Source organism: Danio rerio, chromosome 16, assembly GCF_052040795.2.
Source record: "Danio rerio strain M-AB ecotype USA chromosome 16, GRCz13ab, whole genome shotgun sequence".
NCBI classification, from domain to species: Eukaryota; Metazoa; Chordata; class Actinopteri; order Cypriniformes; family Danionidae; genus Danio; species Danio rerio.
In genome coordinates, this window is record NC_141036.1 from 57035001 (window position 1) to 57050076 (window position 15076).

The 15076-nt window shown below is 37.6% G+C and overlaps 1 protein-coding gene across 8 annotated transcripts in view; it reads right to left on the bottom strand.

Moving 5' to 3' along the window:
- Positions 1-15076, bottom strand: part of ago1 (argonaute RISC component 1) — a 70460-nt gene that overhangs the window by 43448 nt on the left and 11936 nt on the right. For all 8 annotated transcript variants that reach the window (XR_015510591.1, XR_015510590.1, XR_015510589.1 and 5 more), the window contains 2 exon segments: positions 4622-4808; positions 245-365 (listed from right to left, as the gene is read on the bottom strand). Coding sequence is in view for 2 of the 8 variants with exons in the window: in XM_087286145.1 (XP_087142271.1) it covers positions 245-365; positions 4622-4808 (308 nt within the window). In the remaining 6 variants the exon portion in view is untranslated.

Consider the following 15076-nt stretch of genomic DNA (forward strand, 5'->3'; position numbering starts at 1 on the left):
AATCAAAAATTTTAAATTAAAATAAAAATTTAAAATTTAAAATATTAAATTAAAAATTTAATGTCCTGTAACACAGAAAATAAAGTGAAAGATCCTTTAAGGTTTTATAGAAGAAAAAGAAGCAAAACTAGCTTAAAGAAAGGGAAATGAAAGATAATGAATTGTACAATATTAAAAATATTTTCACTGAGAAAGATTCAATTGTTTTATCAATGAAAATGACAAACTGAGCTTTTTTGTGTACCTTTTCACTGCCTATAGGTAACGCTAAAACAGTGTAGATATTCTTCTTCCCATCATACACTGGCTTTCGGTCACCGAAGAGCTGCGGCTTGAAATGCTGGACCATATATTCAACAACCTCCCTGTGGAGAAACACATTTAAACACACAACTTATTGATTATTCTCATTTGGGTTAATGTAAATAAGATCATTACTGTGTTATGATGACTACAAAATAAATAGGATTGGTTGGAGTTTTAAATCTCTTTTTTTTTCTTTAGCAAATGTATTCATTTTTAAAATTACCATATTTTATGCATATACTATTACCGGCCACTTAATTAGGTACACCTTACTAGTACCAGGTTGGACCCCCTTTTGCATTCAAAACTGCCTTAATCCTTCATGACTCAGATTCAAAAAGGTACTGGAAATATTCCTCAGAGATTTTGCTCCATATTGACATGAGAGCATCACACAGTTGCTGCAGATTTGTCGGCTACGCATCCATAATGCCAATCTCCCATTCAAGGTGCTCTATTGGTTTGGGAGCTGGTGACTGTGGATCTTCTTTTGTCACCAATATTGTCTGTTGGTGAGCCTGTGAGAATTGTAGCCTCAGTTTCCTGTTCTTAAGCCTCCTTTCCACTGCACATGACAAACGACAAGTGACAGACCGGAAGTCATTTATTTGCAATGGAGAGTAGTTCGAGAGCGAGAGTAGAGTCTCCTGCGACTAGACCTTATGCGACTGGCCGACCGGATGTGACGTATTCCAGTGTTATCCAAGCAAGTCCGTGCGTGCGAGATGGGAAATACTAGTTTATTTGGTTATTTTTTGAATCAGAAAAAGTCTATATTAAAAAATAAATAAAATTCTGTTCATAAATGTAAGTATTAAAGTAATAAAAATATATATTTTTATGTTGTCTCCACATTCCCTCCATTATTTTTAGCCGTCTAGGAGTTTATAGTATTCATTCAACCATGGTGAACACACAGAAAATAAAGACCCTTGCTTTTGCAATCCTTTATTTCGGATACTGCCAGAACAGCTTCTCTCCCATGGTGCATGTCAGAAGTGAAAATTCTGTGTGACTGCCAAAAGGGGGCGTATTCCCACAGTCGTGTCCAATATCATGTGCAGTGGAAAGGCGGCTTTAGCTGACAGGAGTGGCACCCGGTGTGGTCTTCTGCTGCTGTAGCCCACCCGCCTCAAGGTTGGACATGTTGTGTCTTCAGAGATGCTCTTCCGCAGACCTCGGTTGTACCGAGTGACTATTTGAGTTACTGTTGCCTTTCTATCAGCTAAAACCAGTCTGCTCATTCTCCTCTGACTCTAAGGCATGAAAAAGGCATTTGCGCCCACAGAACTGCCGCTCACTAGATTTTTCCTCTTTTTCACACCATTCTCTGTAAACCCTAGAGATGGTTGTTCGTGAAAATCCCAGTAGATCAGCAGTTTCTGAAATACTCAGACCAGCCCGTCTGGCACCAACAACCATGCCACGTTCAAAGTCACCTAAATCCCCTTTCTTCCTCATTCTGATGCTCGGTTTGAACTGCAGCAAATCGTCTTGACCATGTCTACATGCCTAAATGCATTGAGTTGCTGCCATGTGATTGGCTGATTAGAAATTTGCGTTAACGAGCAGTTGGACAGATGTACCTAATAAAGTGGCCGATGAGTGTATATTAAAGACAGTTTTATGGTATGATAACAACAATATTATTAAATCAAACAAAATTTATTTATAAGTTAAATGTGTATAAAAAAAAACGTATAACACAAATAAAAACCAAAGCATCTGATGACCTGTAACTGACAATATTACAGTAGAAGTGAACATGTTTTTGTGCATCACTTTCAGCTTCAGAAAGCGTGTGTGTTTTATTAGAGAGTGTGTTAAACTAATGATGTCACTTTCACACTCATCCTCGCGCTTGTACAGACGCGTCAGGAATAAACCAGGCTTAGGCTGTATTTAACAGAGTGGCAGAAGATTTAGTTGAGCTTCAAAACACTGTAAAATAAATCTTTCTCCCTTACATTTTTTCAATGAATCAAATGAACTTTACTAGTCATCTCAACTTATATATATTTCATTTACAGTTTCATTTAATTTTGTTTAGATCTCAGTCCTTTTTTTTTTTTTTACTTCAGTTATGTTTATTTCTATTTAGCATTTAAGTTTAATTTTATTTCATGTAACGTTTAAATAATAAGTTTTCAATTGAATTTGTTTGGTAATCTGTAAGAATATTTTTAAAAAAATAACTCACACTTCTAAATTTCAATGTAAAATATTATATATGTGTTTTTCATACATGCATTTAGGTCCCGTAAACACCAATACTGTACATCCGGAAAGTATTCATAGCGTTTCACTTTTTCCACATTTTTTATGTTACAGCTTTATTCCAAAATGGATTAAATTCATTTATTTCCTCACCATTCTACACACAAATCCTCATAATGATAATGTGAGAAAAGAGTTTTTGAAATTGTTGCAAATTTATTAAAAAAAATCACATGTACATCAGTATTCACAGACTTTGCCGTGAAGCTGTAAATTGAGCTCAGAAATTCTGTCTCCACTGATCATTCTTGAGATGTTTCAGCAGCTTCATTGGAGGTCACCTGTGGTCAATTCAGTTGATGACATGATCCGAAAAGGCATACACCTGTCTATATAAGCTCCCAGGGTTGACAGTGCATATCAAAGCACAAACCAAGCATGAAGACAAAGGAATTGTCTGTAGTCCTCTGAGACCGGATTGTCTCAAGGCACAAGGCTGGGGAAGGTTACAGAAACATTTCTGCTGCTCTGAAAGTTCCAATAAGCACAGCGGCCTCCATCATCTGTAAGTGGAAGATGTTTGGAACCACCAGGACTCTTCCTAGAGCTGGCCGGCCATCTAAGCTGAGTGATCGGGGGAGAAGGGCTTTATTCAGGGAGGTGATCAATAACCCGATGATCACTCTGTCTGAGCTCCTGAGTTCTTCTGTGGAGAGAGGAGAACCTTACAGAAGGACAACCATCTGTGCAGCAATCCACCAATCAGGCCTGTATGGTGGAGTGGCCAGACTGAAACCACTCCCCACCTGGAGTTTGCCAAAAAGCATCTGAAGGACTCTCAGACCATAAGAAACCAAATTCTCTGCTCTGATGAGACTCAAATTGAACTCTTTGGAGGGAATGCCAGGTATTACTCAGACTGGGGTGATGGTTCATCTTCCAACAGGACAATGACACAAAGCACACGGCCAAAACATCAATGAAGTGGCTTTAGAACAACTCAGTGAACGTCCTTGAGTGGCCCAGCCAGAGCCCAGATCTAAATCCTATTAAACATCTCTGGAGAGATCTGAAAATGGCTGTACACCATCGCTTCTCATCCAACCTGATAGAGCTTGAGAGGTACTGCAATGAGGAATGAGCAAAAATTCCCAAAGACAGGTGTGCTAAGCTTGTGGCATCATATTGAAAAAGACTTGAGGCCGTAATCGCTGCCAAAGGAGCATCAACAAAGTATTCAGCAAAGACTGAGAATACTGATGTGCATGTGATTTTTTTCTATTTTTAATAAATTTGCAACAATTTCAAAAACTGTTTTTTTAACAGACACCAAAAATGATGAGGCGTCGTGTAGCTGCATATTTACATGACCGTCATCTTCACTGTAGGCATATTTATAGCAAAACCGAGCCTATAACATTATTGCCTCCTTTCATTTTCTTCGAAAAATATGAAACATACTCTCCCTTTTGCTGAATATCAGTTTAATAATCCATAACGGCCATTATAAAAGTATACAGTACAAGTTTATACAATATAGAAAATAAAGACAAGCAATTAATATATTAACTTATCTGTGCGCTCAGCCAAAATGCATTACCTGGGAACAAGTAATGGATTCAAAAGACCAAACAGTCGAGACACAATGAATCAAATATCACGTTTAACAACAACAGTGGGATGAAATCCAGTGGAAGATACTGTCCGACGTGTGCTGCTCTCACCTGGGGAGCTGTGCTCAAAGCACCCGCTGACTGCCTGGAGCTCAGACGTCTGCATATGCTGCAGTGCATGTCAAGGTGTGTGTGGTCACGTGATGTGCATTTTTATCAGTATAGTGTGGACAGAGATCTTATCAGAAACGATTGGTGAAACGCCAGTGTGGACGTGCATCGTTTTCGTTGTAAAACCCCGTTTTAAAACTAAAACGTATTAGTGTAAACAGGGCCTTACAATAAATCAATTTCCTACTGTGTTTTCAAATCTAGATATTTCAATCCGGCTTCACTTGATTTCATGCATTGCTTATTTATTTTTCATGCAACTCCAACGGTTTTATTGTAACATATAACATGACCTTCACTTTCACTGTGTTTACCTGTTGACCCGTCGAGGGCACTTATCAGGCTTGATGTCCACCTCATAGTGAAACACGTCCATTTTGGGGATCTCCACCTCGAAGTAGTTCGCCAGCAGTTTGATGGGTTTGCCGACGGTGCCCATGCCGGGCCTGCGGGGCGCCTGAAACACCTGCTGCAGGGGCGGAGGGTACGGCCCGACGGGCACTGCACAAACACACACACACACACACACACATACAGAAGGTTAAATAGAGGAGTTCATGGGGAGATTCAAGGATTAGGAGACTGCAGATATGCTGACAAGAGTGTGTGTATGTGTGTGTGCGCGCAAACGGGACAAAAGCAGACTAAAGGAACAAAGAAGGAGACTGAATGGAGAAGGGGGTGGAAAGGCAACTGGAGGACAAAAATTAGAAAGTAAGGAGGATGGGGGTTAAAGTGCACTTAAAGGGAAAGTTGTATTAAACAGTGGAACTCATTATTCCGATTCAGCTGGAGATGCATCATCAGACTAAAATAAAAGTCTGCAGCAACTTCCGGCTCACACAGACTTTAAATCCGTGGTCACCAACCTTTTTTAGCCCAAGATGAATGGCAAGATCTAAAAGGAAAGATTGACAAATCAAAAAATAAAGCTATGAATAAAGAATTTTCCAGCTTTAGAGCTTTCATTTAACCCATTTAACAATGTTGAAGCACTAGTGTAGCCTGATTTAAAAATCTGGCATTACAGCAATCTGTGAAGACATTTGGTTGACGTTTGGCGGGGGTGAAAATTTGAGCAAACAAAAAAAAAGGATTGGTAAAATGATTTTAATCAATAAAAGAGGGGCGTGGCTAAAATAACGTGTCTGAAGCCATTAAACTGACATCATCAGAGAAGCCCACCACTGCAAACTAAGAAGCAGATGTTCAGACTTTCTTGATTGAAGATTACTGAAACAACCTTTTTTTCAGTGGATTAACTTGCACGGATTAATTGTTCACCTGGGGTCCGTCCTTCGTACGTGGATTACTCAGTTAGCTGGATTTGGTTATTGACGATTTAACACGATCCAGGATCGTTTGGTTCTTCAAAACTCATCCGAGAGTTGTTGGCATAACAACAGTTCTGGTAGCTCAAACCTGCTCAGGAGCAGCAGCTCATTTCATATTAACGGGATTAGATCGGTTAATTTAAAAGCAAAGATAATACTGAAATTATGTACCGAATTCTGATATTTTCTTACAGTAGTTATATATACTTGGGAAAAATAAATAAAAAAAAAATATATATATATATATATATATATATATATATATATATATATATATATATATATATATATATATATATATATATATATATATATATATATATATATTTATTTATTTATTTATTTTTCCCAATATTTATATATATTTTTATATATAAATATATGTAAAAGACTGCCACCTGGTGGTTCAAAGAGAAATTTTATTGATAAATTTTATTGAAATTTTATTAACTATTTAGATAAAAACGCGTACAATCGCTTTAGTAGCCTATACAATTTGTGTATGATAATAGACATGCACAATATGCAAAGGAATAATACATTTATGCAGTCATGAACATATTTTGACAGCTAATATGCCGGTGATTTGATGCAGATGCCTTCACCAACATCAAAATGCTTTTTTTATGCAAAATTTATTTAAACATCCAGTTATTCCTTACACCAATTAAGAAACCGGCTACTATAATAAAGAAAATCCACTCTAACTGTAAAACGAACTAAATTGCTAAATACTCTTGACACATGAAAATGTAAAGCCTGTGTATATAAACAGGATTAGATCGACTCATTTCAAGCAAAGCTAATACTGAAAGTACCGAATTCTGATATTTTCTTACAGAAGTAACCTATAGCTAGGGCCAGACAGAATCTGCTGACATTTTTTGCTATTTCTGCTGAGAATTTGTAAAAAATCTGCAGATTTATGTGTCATTATTTTAGAGGCATCATAACTAAAAACTTTATACATTAAATAAAAATAAACACATTTTTAACTTAAACATTTTTACAATGCAAGTCCAATTAGATCCACTTATTTGGTAAACAAATCAAACTGGATAGTAAATAAATCATATGAAAATTTTAATATTACTGTTGTTAAATCACAAAATTATCAGTCAAATTAATTCAAAAACTAAATAAATATTAATTTACAAACATTTACACAAGTAAATACATAAACTAAATTATGGCCAAAAAAATCTGTGGATTTCTGTGCGTGCAGGTTAAGTGTGAGCCAACTGATAAGTTATATACACTTGGCAAAATAGTAAAATAGTAAAAAAAAAAAGTTTATAACACATAAATTATAACACGTTTATAATTTAATTAGTAATATTTAAAATTAAATAATGAATAACATTTGTTTATACACATATAAGTTTTAAGAAATATCCCAAGGAGATCAAAGAGAACATTTATTAAATTTTACTTTTTAGATACAAACTATTTTAAGGTATCGACCCAGCTTTATAATTTGGTTATGATAATAGACATGCAGAATATTCTGTTCACAATATTACAAATTTTCTGTTTGTTTGTTTTTTTAAAGAATAATATTTTATGCAGTCATGTGCATATATTTTGACAGCTAATATACCGGTGATTTGATGATTTGCAGAAGTTGCAGACACATTTACCCATATCAAAATGCTTTTTTGATGCAAAATTAATTTAAATTTGCTGATTAAGACACTTAAATAGGCCAAGGCTACTTTAATAAAGAAAACCCGCTCTAAATGTAACACTAAATAAATTGCTAAATACTCTTAACACATGAAATTGTAAAGCCTGCAGCAATTGTAAAGCCTGCGTATTATATTTAACAAACCGTTTCCTATGAATCTGATGTAATTTTGCTCACATGGATAATTGAATATTAATCAGATGATGTCATTACGCTGCTGTGCCTCAGCCAATCGTAGCGTTGCTGATCATGATTTCGAGGATGGATAGATCTGTCCTTCACAACACACGCAGCGATCTCAGATCAGTTCAACCAGACATTTTTAACTGATTAGCGAACTTGTTTGAAGAACCAAATTAGCCAGAGATCAGTTATCAGGATTAACAGAACCAGGATCTGCCAAATCATTTAAGCGAGCTACGAAGGACAGACCCCTGAAGCCTATCACAGTAAATAAACACTGTAATTTTTTATTTCACACAGACTTAAATGCAGCAAGTTGCGCTTTGTTACTTGACAGCCATAACCTGCAGCATCTGAAACAGGCTTTTTATAAGCAAAGTTTTTAGAGAACTTGTTTCACTTTTATTTTCACAGCCAGATTTACATTTGCATAAATACACTGCTTTTCTGTCCAACAATGTACATTAAAGGTGCTGTATGTAAGTTTTTGACTCTTCTAAAACATAAAAACACCATAATATGCTTGCAGATATTTCAGAAACAAGCTAAGCTGAGTGAACGTTTACCTGAAAAACAATGCTGAAGTCAGATATTCTGCTTTGAAAATGTGTGTTATGTGCTGGAATAGCTGTCTTTGTTTAACCTTTGCCATGATGACAGCACATAACATTTGACTAGACATTTTGCAAGATGAAAAAGTGACATTTAAAGGCTCGACTAGGTTAATTAGGCAAGTTAGAGTACATGGGCAAGTCATTGTATAACAGTGGTTTGTTTTGGAGACAATTAAAAAAGGGGTAATAAAAGGGTTAATAATATTGACCTTAAAATAGTTATTGAAAAATTTACGAACTGCTTTTATTCTAGCCGAAATAAAACAAATCAGACTTTCTCCAGAGGAATAAATATTATAGGAAATACATTAAAAATGTCCTGTTAAGCATCAATTGGGGAATATTTGAAAAGGAGATAAAAAATTTCACAGGAGGGCGAATAATTTGGACTTCAACTGTATTTAATTATACAGGGTGGGCCATTTATGTGGATACACCCTAATAAAATAGGAATGGTTGGTGATTTAACGTCCTGTTTGTGGCACATTAGTATATGCAAGGGGGGGAAACTATTCAGCCATCTTGGATCCAACTTTTGTTTTTTTAATAGGAAGAGGGTCATGTGACACATCAAACTTATAGGGAATTTCACAAGAAAATCAATGGTGTGCTTGGTTTTAACATAACTTTATTCTTTCATGAGTTATTTACAAGTTTCTGACCACTTATAAAATGTGTTCAATGTGCTGCCTATTGTGTTGGATTGGCAATGCAACCCTCTTCTCCCACTCACTGATAGCAACACCGCAGGAGAAATGCCAGCACAGGCTTCCAGTATCCGCAGTTTTAGGTGCTGCACATCTTAAATCTTCACACCATAGACAATTGCCTTCAGATGACTCCAAAGATAAAAGTCTAAGGGGGTCAGATCGAGAGATCATGGGGGCCATTCAACTGGCCCATGTTGACCAATCCACTTTTCAGGAAACTGTTCATCTAGGAATGCTCGGAGCTGACACCCATAATGTGGTGGTGCACCATCTTGCTGGAAAAACTCAGGGAACGTGCCCGCTTCAGTGCATAAAGAGGAAAGCACATCATCATGGAGCAATGTCAAATATCCAGTGGCCTTGAGGTTTCCCTTGATGAAGAATGGCCCCTCTATCTTTGTTGTCTATGGTGTATCCATATAAATGGCTCACTCTATATTACTAAAAAAGACAGTCGTCACCCAACACTAATAATGTGCACAAGTATTGAAATCTCTATAAGTTCTACACATTGTAAGTTCATATCTGCTAATTATTTTGAGTTGAATCAGATAATAAATAAACAGATTTCCAGACTAAGTTCCAGCTTGATGTTCACTGAAACACAGAGAGACACTAACAGAGACTCCTGCTGTGATGTTGAGTAATCAAACTCACAACTCAATGTAAATATTAACATACAACATTCGTGTGCAGTTGAGAAAGCACAAGAGATAGAGCAGTTATTTGTCACTTTGCTAGTAATAGAAGACAGATGTCAATGGTTGTGTGGCTTGGCTTCGTCTTCAAAAACAAGAACAAAACACAAAGCCAACGAATGAAACAGACTGTGCAGACAGCATTTAAACCAGTACGAGACATTGAGGGCTCTATTTTGACGGTCCATGTGCAGAGCGCAAAGAGCAGGGCGCAAACGCTTTCAGGGCGTGTCAGAACGCATTTTTGCAAATTTACGGACGGGAAAATGCGCTTTGCGCCAAGGTGCATGGTCTAAAAGGGTTGAGTTTATTTTCTTAATGAGTTATAGGTGTGTTTTGAGAATAAACCAATTAGAGTCTCATCTCCCATTCCCTTTAAGACCCAGCTGCGTCGCGACAAGAGCGCATTCGCTATTTACAGGATGCAAAGTAAGTCTAAGTGGAAAAAATGAGCATTTCACAAGCAAACAGTTAACAGTTGACAGTTTTTTAACAGAAAACTGTTAAACAGAGCATCTACTGCGTGAGAATGAGAGATAATGGAACTACTTTCTCTTGCGCCAAGCTGAAACTACCAAAAGACTATTGCGCCGCGTCTTGTGCCACACTGCGCCGGGTGTATGATAGGGCCCTTAGAGTTTAACACTTCTACCATGTCATTTTTATCATTTTGAAAATTATTTCATTCAGTGTTGGAGTTTTATTTACTGTACATAATTTGGCTTAATTTTATATTATATTTAATGTTTTCACTTTAAATAAAATGTTCTATTAATTTTTTTGCGTTTATTTTGTTGTATTTTCACCATTTTTATCAGAGTTTCTTTAATTAAATATACATCTACACAGTAGTGGAAAGAGTCCTAAAATATCATACTAAAGTTAAAGTACCATTACTTGCCTAAAAATGTAGAGCAAGTAGAGTAAAAGTATCTGTTGTAAATATTACTCAAAGTATGAGTGAAAAGTAGAGCTTTCAAAAGTACTCAAGAGCAGTGAGCAGTAATACGCTGTAAAAAGTTGATCTATTTACATCTAGTTTGTGGATGTGTGTAAACGTAACATTCTGTAGTGCATTTAGTCATAGTCCAGCAAGCACACAACGTCATAAGATGCTAATACTAGGTTATATTTAGGTCGTGATGTCAGGTGACCAAAATTCAACATCTAGCCAGCGTCTAAAGACGACATTATTTTGATGTCTAGTAATGACGTCAAATGGCGTTGATATTTGGTTGATTTTAGGTTGTTAGAATTACAATTTTTACAGTTTTTTACATTTAAAAAAAAAAAAAAAAAAAAAGAAGCCACGAGTAGGCGCAGCCAACTGTACCCATTTTGTTTGCGCGTCATCGCACTCATGGCGGGATACCAAACAAGGAGAAAGAAATTGAGAGTGAGCGGAGATACAGACACTGGGCTCAGACACACTTTACTTTGGGAGAACGCTTAATACTTTATCACCTGTGACTCGTTTGTGTTCTGACCACTTGTGCTTGGTTGTACACTATTGACCTTATTCTAAAATGCGGAAGTGCGCCTGTTTTCGCGATTGTCTTAGAACTTCCGATTCAGTCGCCTATGGGAGAAATGACTAGGAATATTAAACGGCAGAAAATGGCCAAACTACTTGCTCAACAAACAAATGTTTCCATGACTACACAGACCAAGTAGCATAAAATAATAAGAAAATAATAAATTGCAACATCAAGCAGCGTAACGAGCAGTTGTTAACGTCAAAAAATGAATGGAAGTGAATGTGACCGGAAGTCGCGAGACAAAAAGATTCAAATGGCAGCGCCCGCTCGTCAGCTGAAAATAAGGTGAATATCAATAAAGTGTTTAGACTTTTAAAAACACTGCATTGAGCCACTAAACATTGTTCTTATGACATTTTTCTACAGAAGGAAAACGCGAATTACTTCCAAACACTTCAGATAGAGTCTGTGTTAGTAAATGCAAGACTATTGATGACATCTAGCATAACACTGTATGACAACTCTTCAGATGACTGTTCTAGAGCCTACAGCTAATCAATTCGTCAGATTCTGCAATGCATTACAGCTCTAAATATAAATATAAACGATAATAGATCTTAAATAAAACAAATGCATTAATAGAGATGGTTTATAACATTTATAACTTTACTCACATGGGAAACGGAGGCCACGTGAATGGTTTGTGAGCACAATTAAGTGCACACCGCATCCCAAATCATCTGATAATTGTAGGAAACAATCCTAAAAGGCAACTGATTGTGTAAAGCCACATAAAACAAAGCAAAAATAGGATGAAGATGCCAAAATCAGAGGCTAATCTGCCAGAGTCAGCTGGAATGATGGCGACAGCGAGACCTAGCTGTCAATCAAGTGGCCACGCCCTTAATTATGCAAACTTAATATAACCTAATATAAAGGAAACGGATGAGTTATAAAAACATTCACCCCCTTACAGTTGTCATGAAGGGTAGTATTAGCTTTATGAACCAAAATCGTTCTTTGTTCCAGGCTGTAAACAGCTTTTTTTCTGCTGTAAAGTTGGCCATTCTAACAGTGGGCTCAATTAAAATTTGCTCCATTATGGAGGCAGGACTAGCGGAACTTCGATGAATTGGAGTTTCAGCTACTTCCGTATTGGCCTCCCGAGGGAGAGTGGGAGGTTGCCGCTTGGTGAATGCACAGCACAGTTATGATCTTATTGCCACATTATATCGTTATGATAACATAATATATACTTTCAGTGATTTCCTGAAAATAAACACCAAAAAATTAAGCAACTGGAATCACTACAGCAGTCGCCATCATCTGATCTTATATGAAGCAAGAGATGTAATGACATATGATGGCGTCTGCAGGTGCTGCAGTGCTGTCCTATTTCTTAGGGGTAAATTTTGAAGCCCTTCCCCTTCACACTCTGTTTGAAGAGACAAGGGTTAGGGGTGCAAAAAATAGAATTGGGATTGGGCCTAAGTGTTCGTATGAATAAATGACATACAAAAAAAAACACACACAAATACAAGTGAACTATTACAGCGTGGAGTGAACACCACATGGAATACGCCTCAATTGTGATACAGTCCGAGTTCAAATAATTGAACTCAAGTGGAAAAACTTGTGTGAAAAACATTTAACAGGCAAATTAGAGGGAGTGGCATGATGCTCTGCATTTGGTGTGAACCCCCAGCATAAAAGTATTCATTCATCCATTCATTCATTTTCTTTTCAGCTTAGTCCCTTTATTAATCAGGGGTTGCCACAGCAGAATGAACCTCCAACTTAAGCCTGATTTATACTTCTGCGTCAAGTGACCGGCGTAACCCATGGCGCATGCAACGCGCATTGCTGTGCATTTATACTTCTGCGCGCTGTCTCTGTTGGTCTGCATTAACACTTCCAAAACACTAGTTGGCAGTGAGGTGTAAATGTTCCTCTGTGTCGAGTTTCTTCGCTGCTGTTTTGCATTTCCTGAACACTTCCGGGATGTACAAGTGGCTCAAACTCGCTCATTTTGAGGCAGGAACCGGCGGACGTGCAACAACTTTAACTATGAGGTAAACACAAAACAAAACTTTCCATCCGGAGCTCCTTCACGGGACTCCACACTTGTAAACAATCGCTCGCGCCATTCGCGCGGCTCTCGGCCCCGCCCAGACTCGTCAGCGCTACCAAGCCGACCAATCACAGAGCTTACGCTACGCGTCGTTGCGACGTGTAGTTACATTTTTTGAGAGGTGCACGTCAGTGACGGCGACGGCCACGGCGAAGGGCTATGCGTCAGCGCCGTAGCATACGCCGACGTTTGACGTAGAAGTATAAATCAGCCTTTATCCAGCACTTGTTTTACACAGCGGATGCCCTTCCAGCTGCAACCCAGTAATGGTAAACACCCATACACTCTTGTATACACATATACACTGCAGACAATTTAGCTTATTCAATTCCCCTTTAGCGCATGTGTTTGGGCTGTGGGGGAAACCGGAGCACCTGGAGGAAAGTAGGCATGGGACGATAACCGGTTTCAAGGTTTACGGCGGTTTGGAAAAGTCAAGGTATTAAAACCGCAAATGTTTTGTTATACCGTTTCTAAGGTATATGTAAAGAGTTTTTTGAAGTGTTTTTTTTAATGTGTTGTAGGGATGTAACGGTATCAGAATTTCACGGTACGGTAATACCTCGGTATGAATGTCACGGTACAGTATTTATTGAATCATTTACAGGAAAAACAAAACTTATGAAAATACTCCAAAAAAGTGCCAAAAGTGTCAATGACATACAAATTAGCCATCTATCTGTAAGCTTTGAAACAGGAACTTCAATTTTAATAACAAAAAAATATTAAACCATGTAAAAAAATTAAGTTTCAATTTAGTATTGTTGAAAACTCATCACATTCAACATTTAATCACTCACTCACTTAGATAGAGATGGGTTTAAAGGAAAATTATCATATAAATATAATCTGGTAAAAGCTGGTATCTCTGGGTATTTACAATGTCCCCTGCAACAGAAAAAACCCCTCTCATTTGGGACTGAGGTTTCTGGGACAAGAGAGATATGACTTGGCCCAGGTTGACAGCAGTGGGTAACGTTGTGCATTGTCTTTCCCCCACTTGAGAGGACAAACCATGAGTAAAATAGAGGTCTCATGTCTGCATCAATCTGAACAGTGTGCTGACAACACCGCTATTCAGTACGCGCGCGCGACAACACAGCTGATAAGAACTCGCGCGACAACACAGCTGATAAGAACTCGCGCGACAACACAGCTATTCAGTACGCGCGCGGCGACAACACCCGCTTTAGAGTTTTTCAGCTCTTTTTCATCCCCTCTTCTAGCAGCACACTCCATTTCCGCATTACTGGATCTGTAGCGACAACAGAGCACAAGGGATGATGGTTAAGCATGGGCTGATGGGAATTGTAGTTTTCGCTACCTCCCGTTCGCTTCATTCGCCTGAGCAAATTTTCTCAGAAAACCTATAGTTTTACCGAGTCATGCGACTTCGGTAATATCGAAAAAAATTTATATTGCGGTATGACGGTATTTACAATACCGTTACATCCCTAATGTGTTGTAAGGAAATCAGTGTTTTGAAGCTAATAAAGTAAGCAGAAGTCAACGGTTTATTTTAATTCTGTAGCCTGACATGTTTACTGTTCCAAAATTGTATAAATTTATTTAAACTGTGCACCCCCACTGCACATGGACATTTGTAATTATGTACACACCCACTGTACATATACATTTGTAATTATGTTTATCTTTCTGCACGCTACTGATTATTAATAGCAACCTGCACATATATTCATGGTAAATCTCAGTTCATAGCTAATACAACCTGTATATAATGTTGATAGTACATCTATCTGTAAATATCACCATAGTTTTTCTATAACTGCATTTTAAAGCTCAGACCTGTATCCTGCACTTGCTGCTATTGCACTGCTGGTTAGACCTAAACTGCATTTCGTTGCCTTGTACTTGTACATGCATGGTTCTTACACCTTTTCCAACTTCAAATTCCAGCACTTTTCAAGCACTTT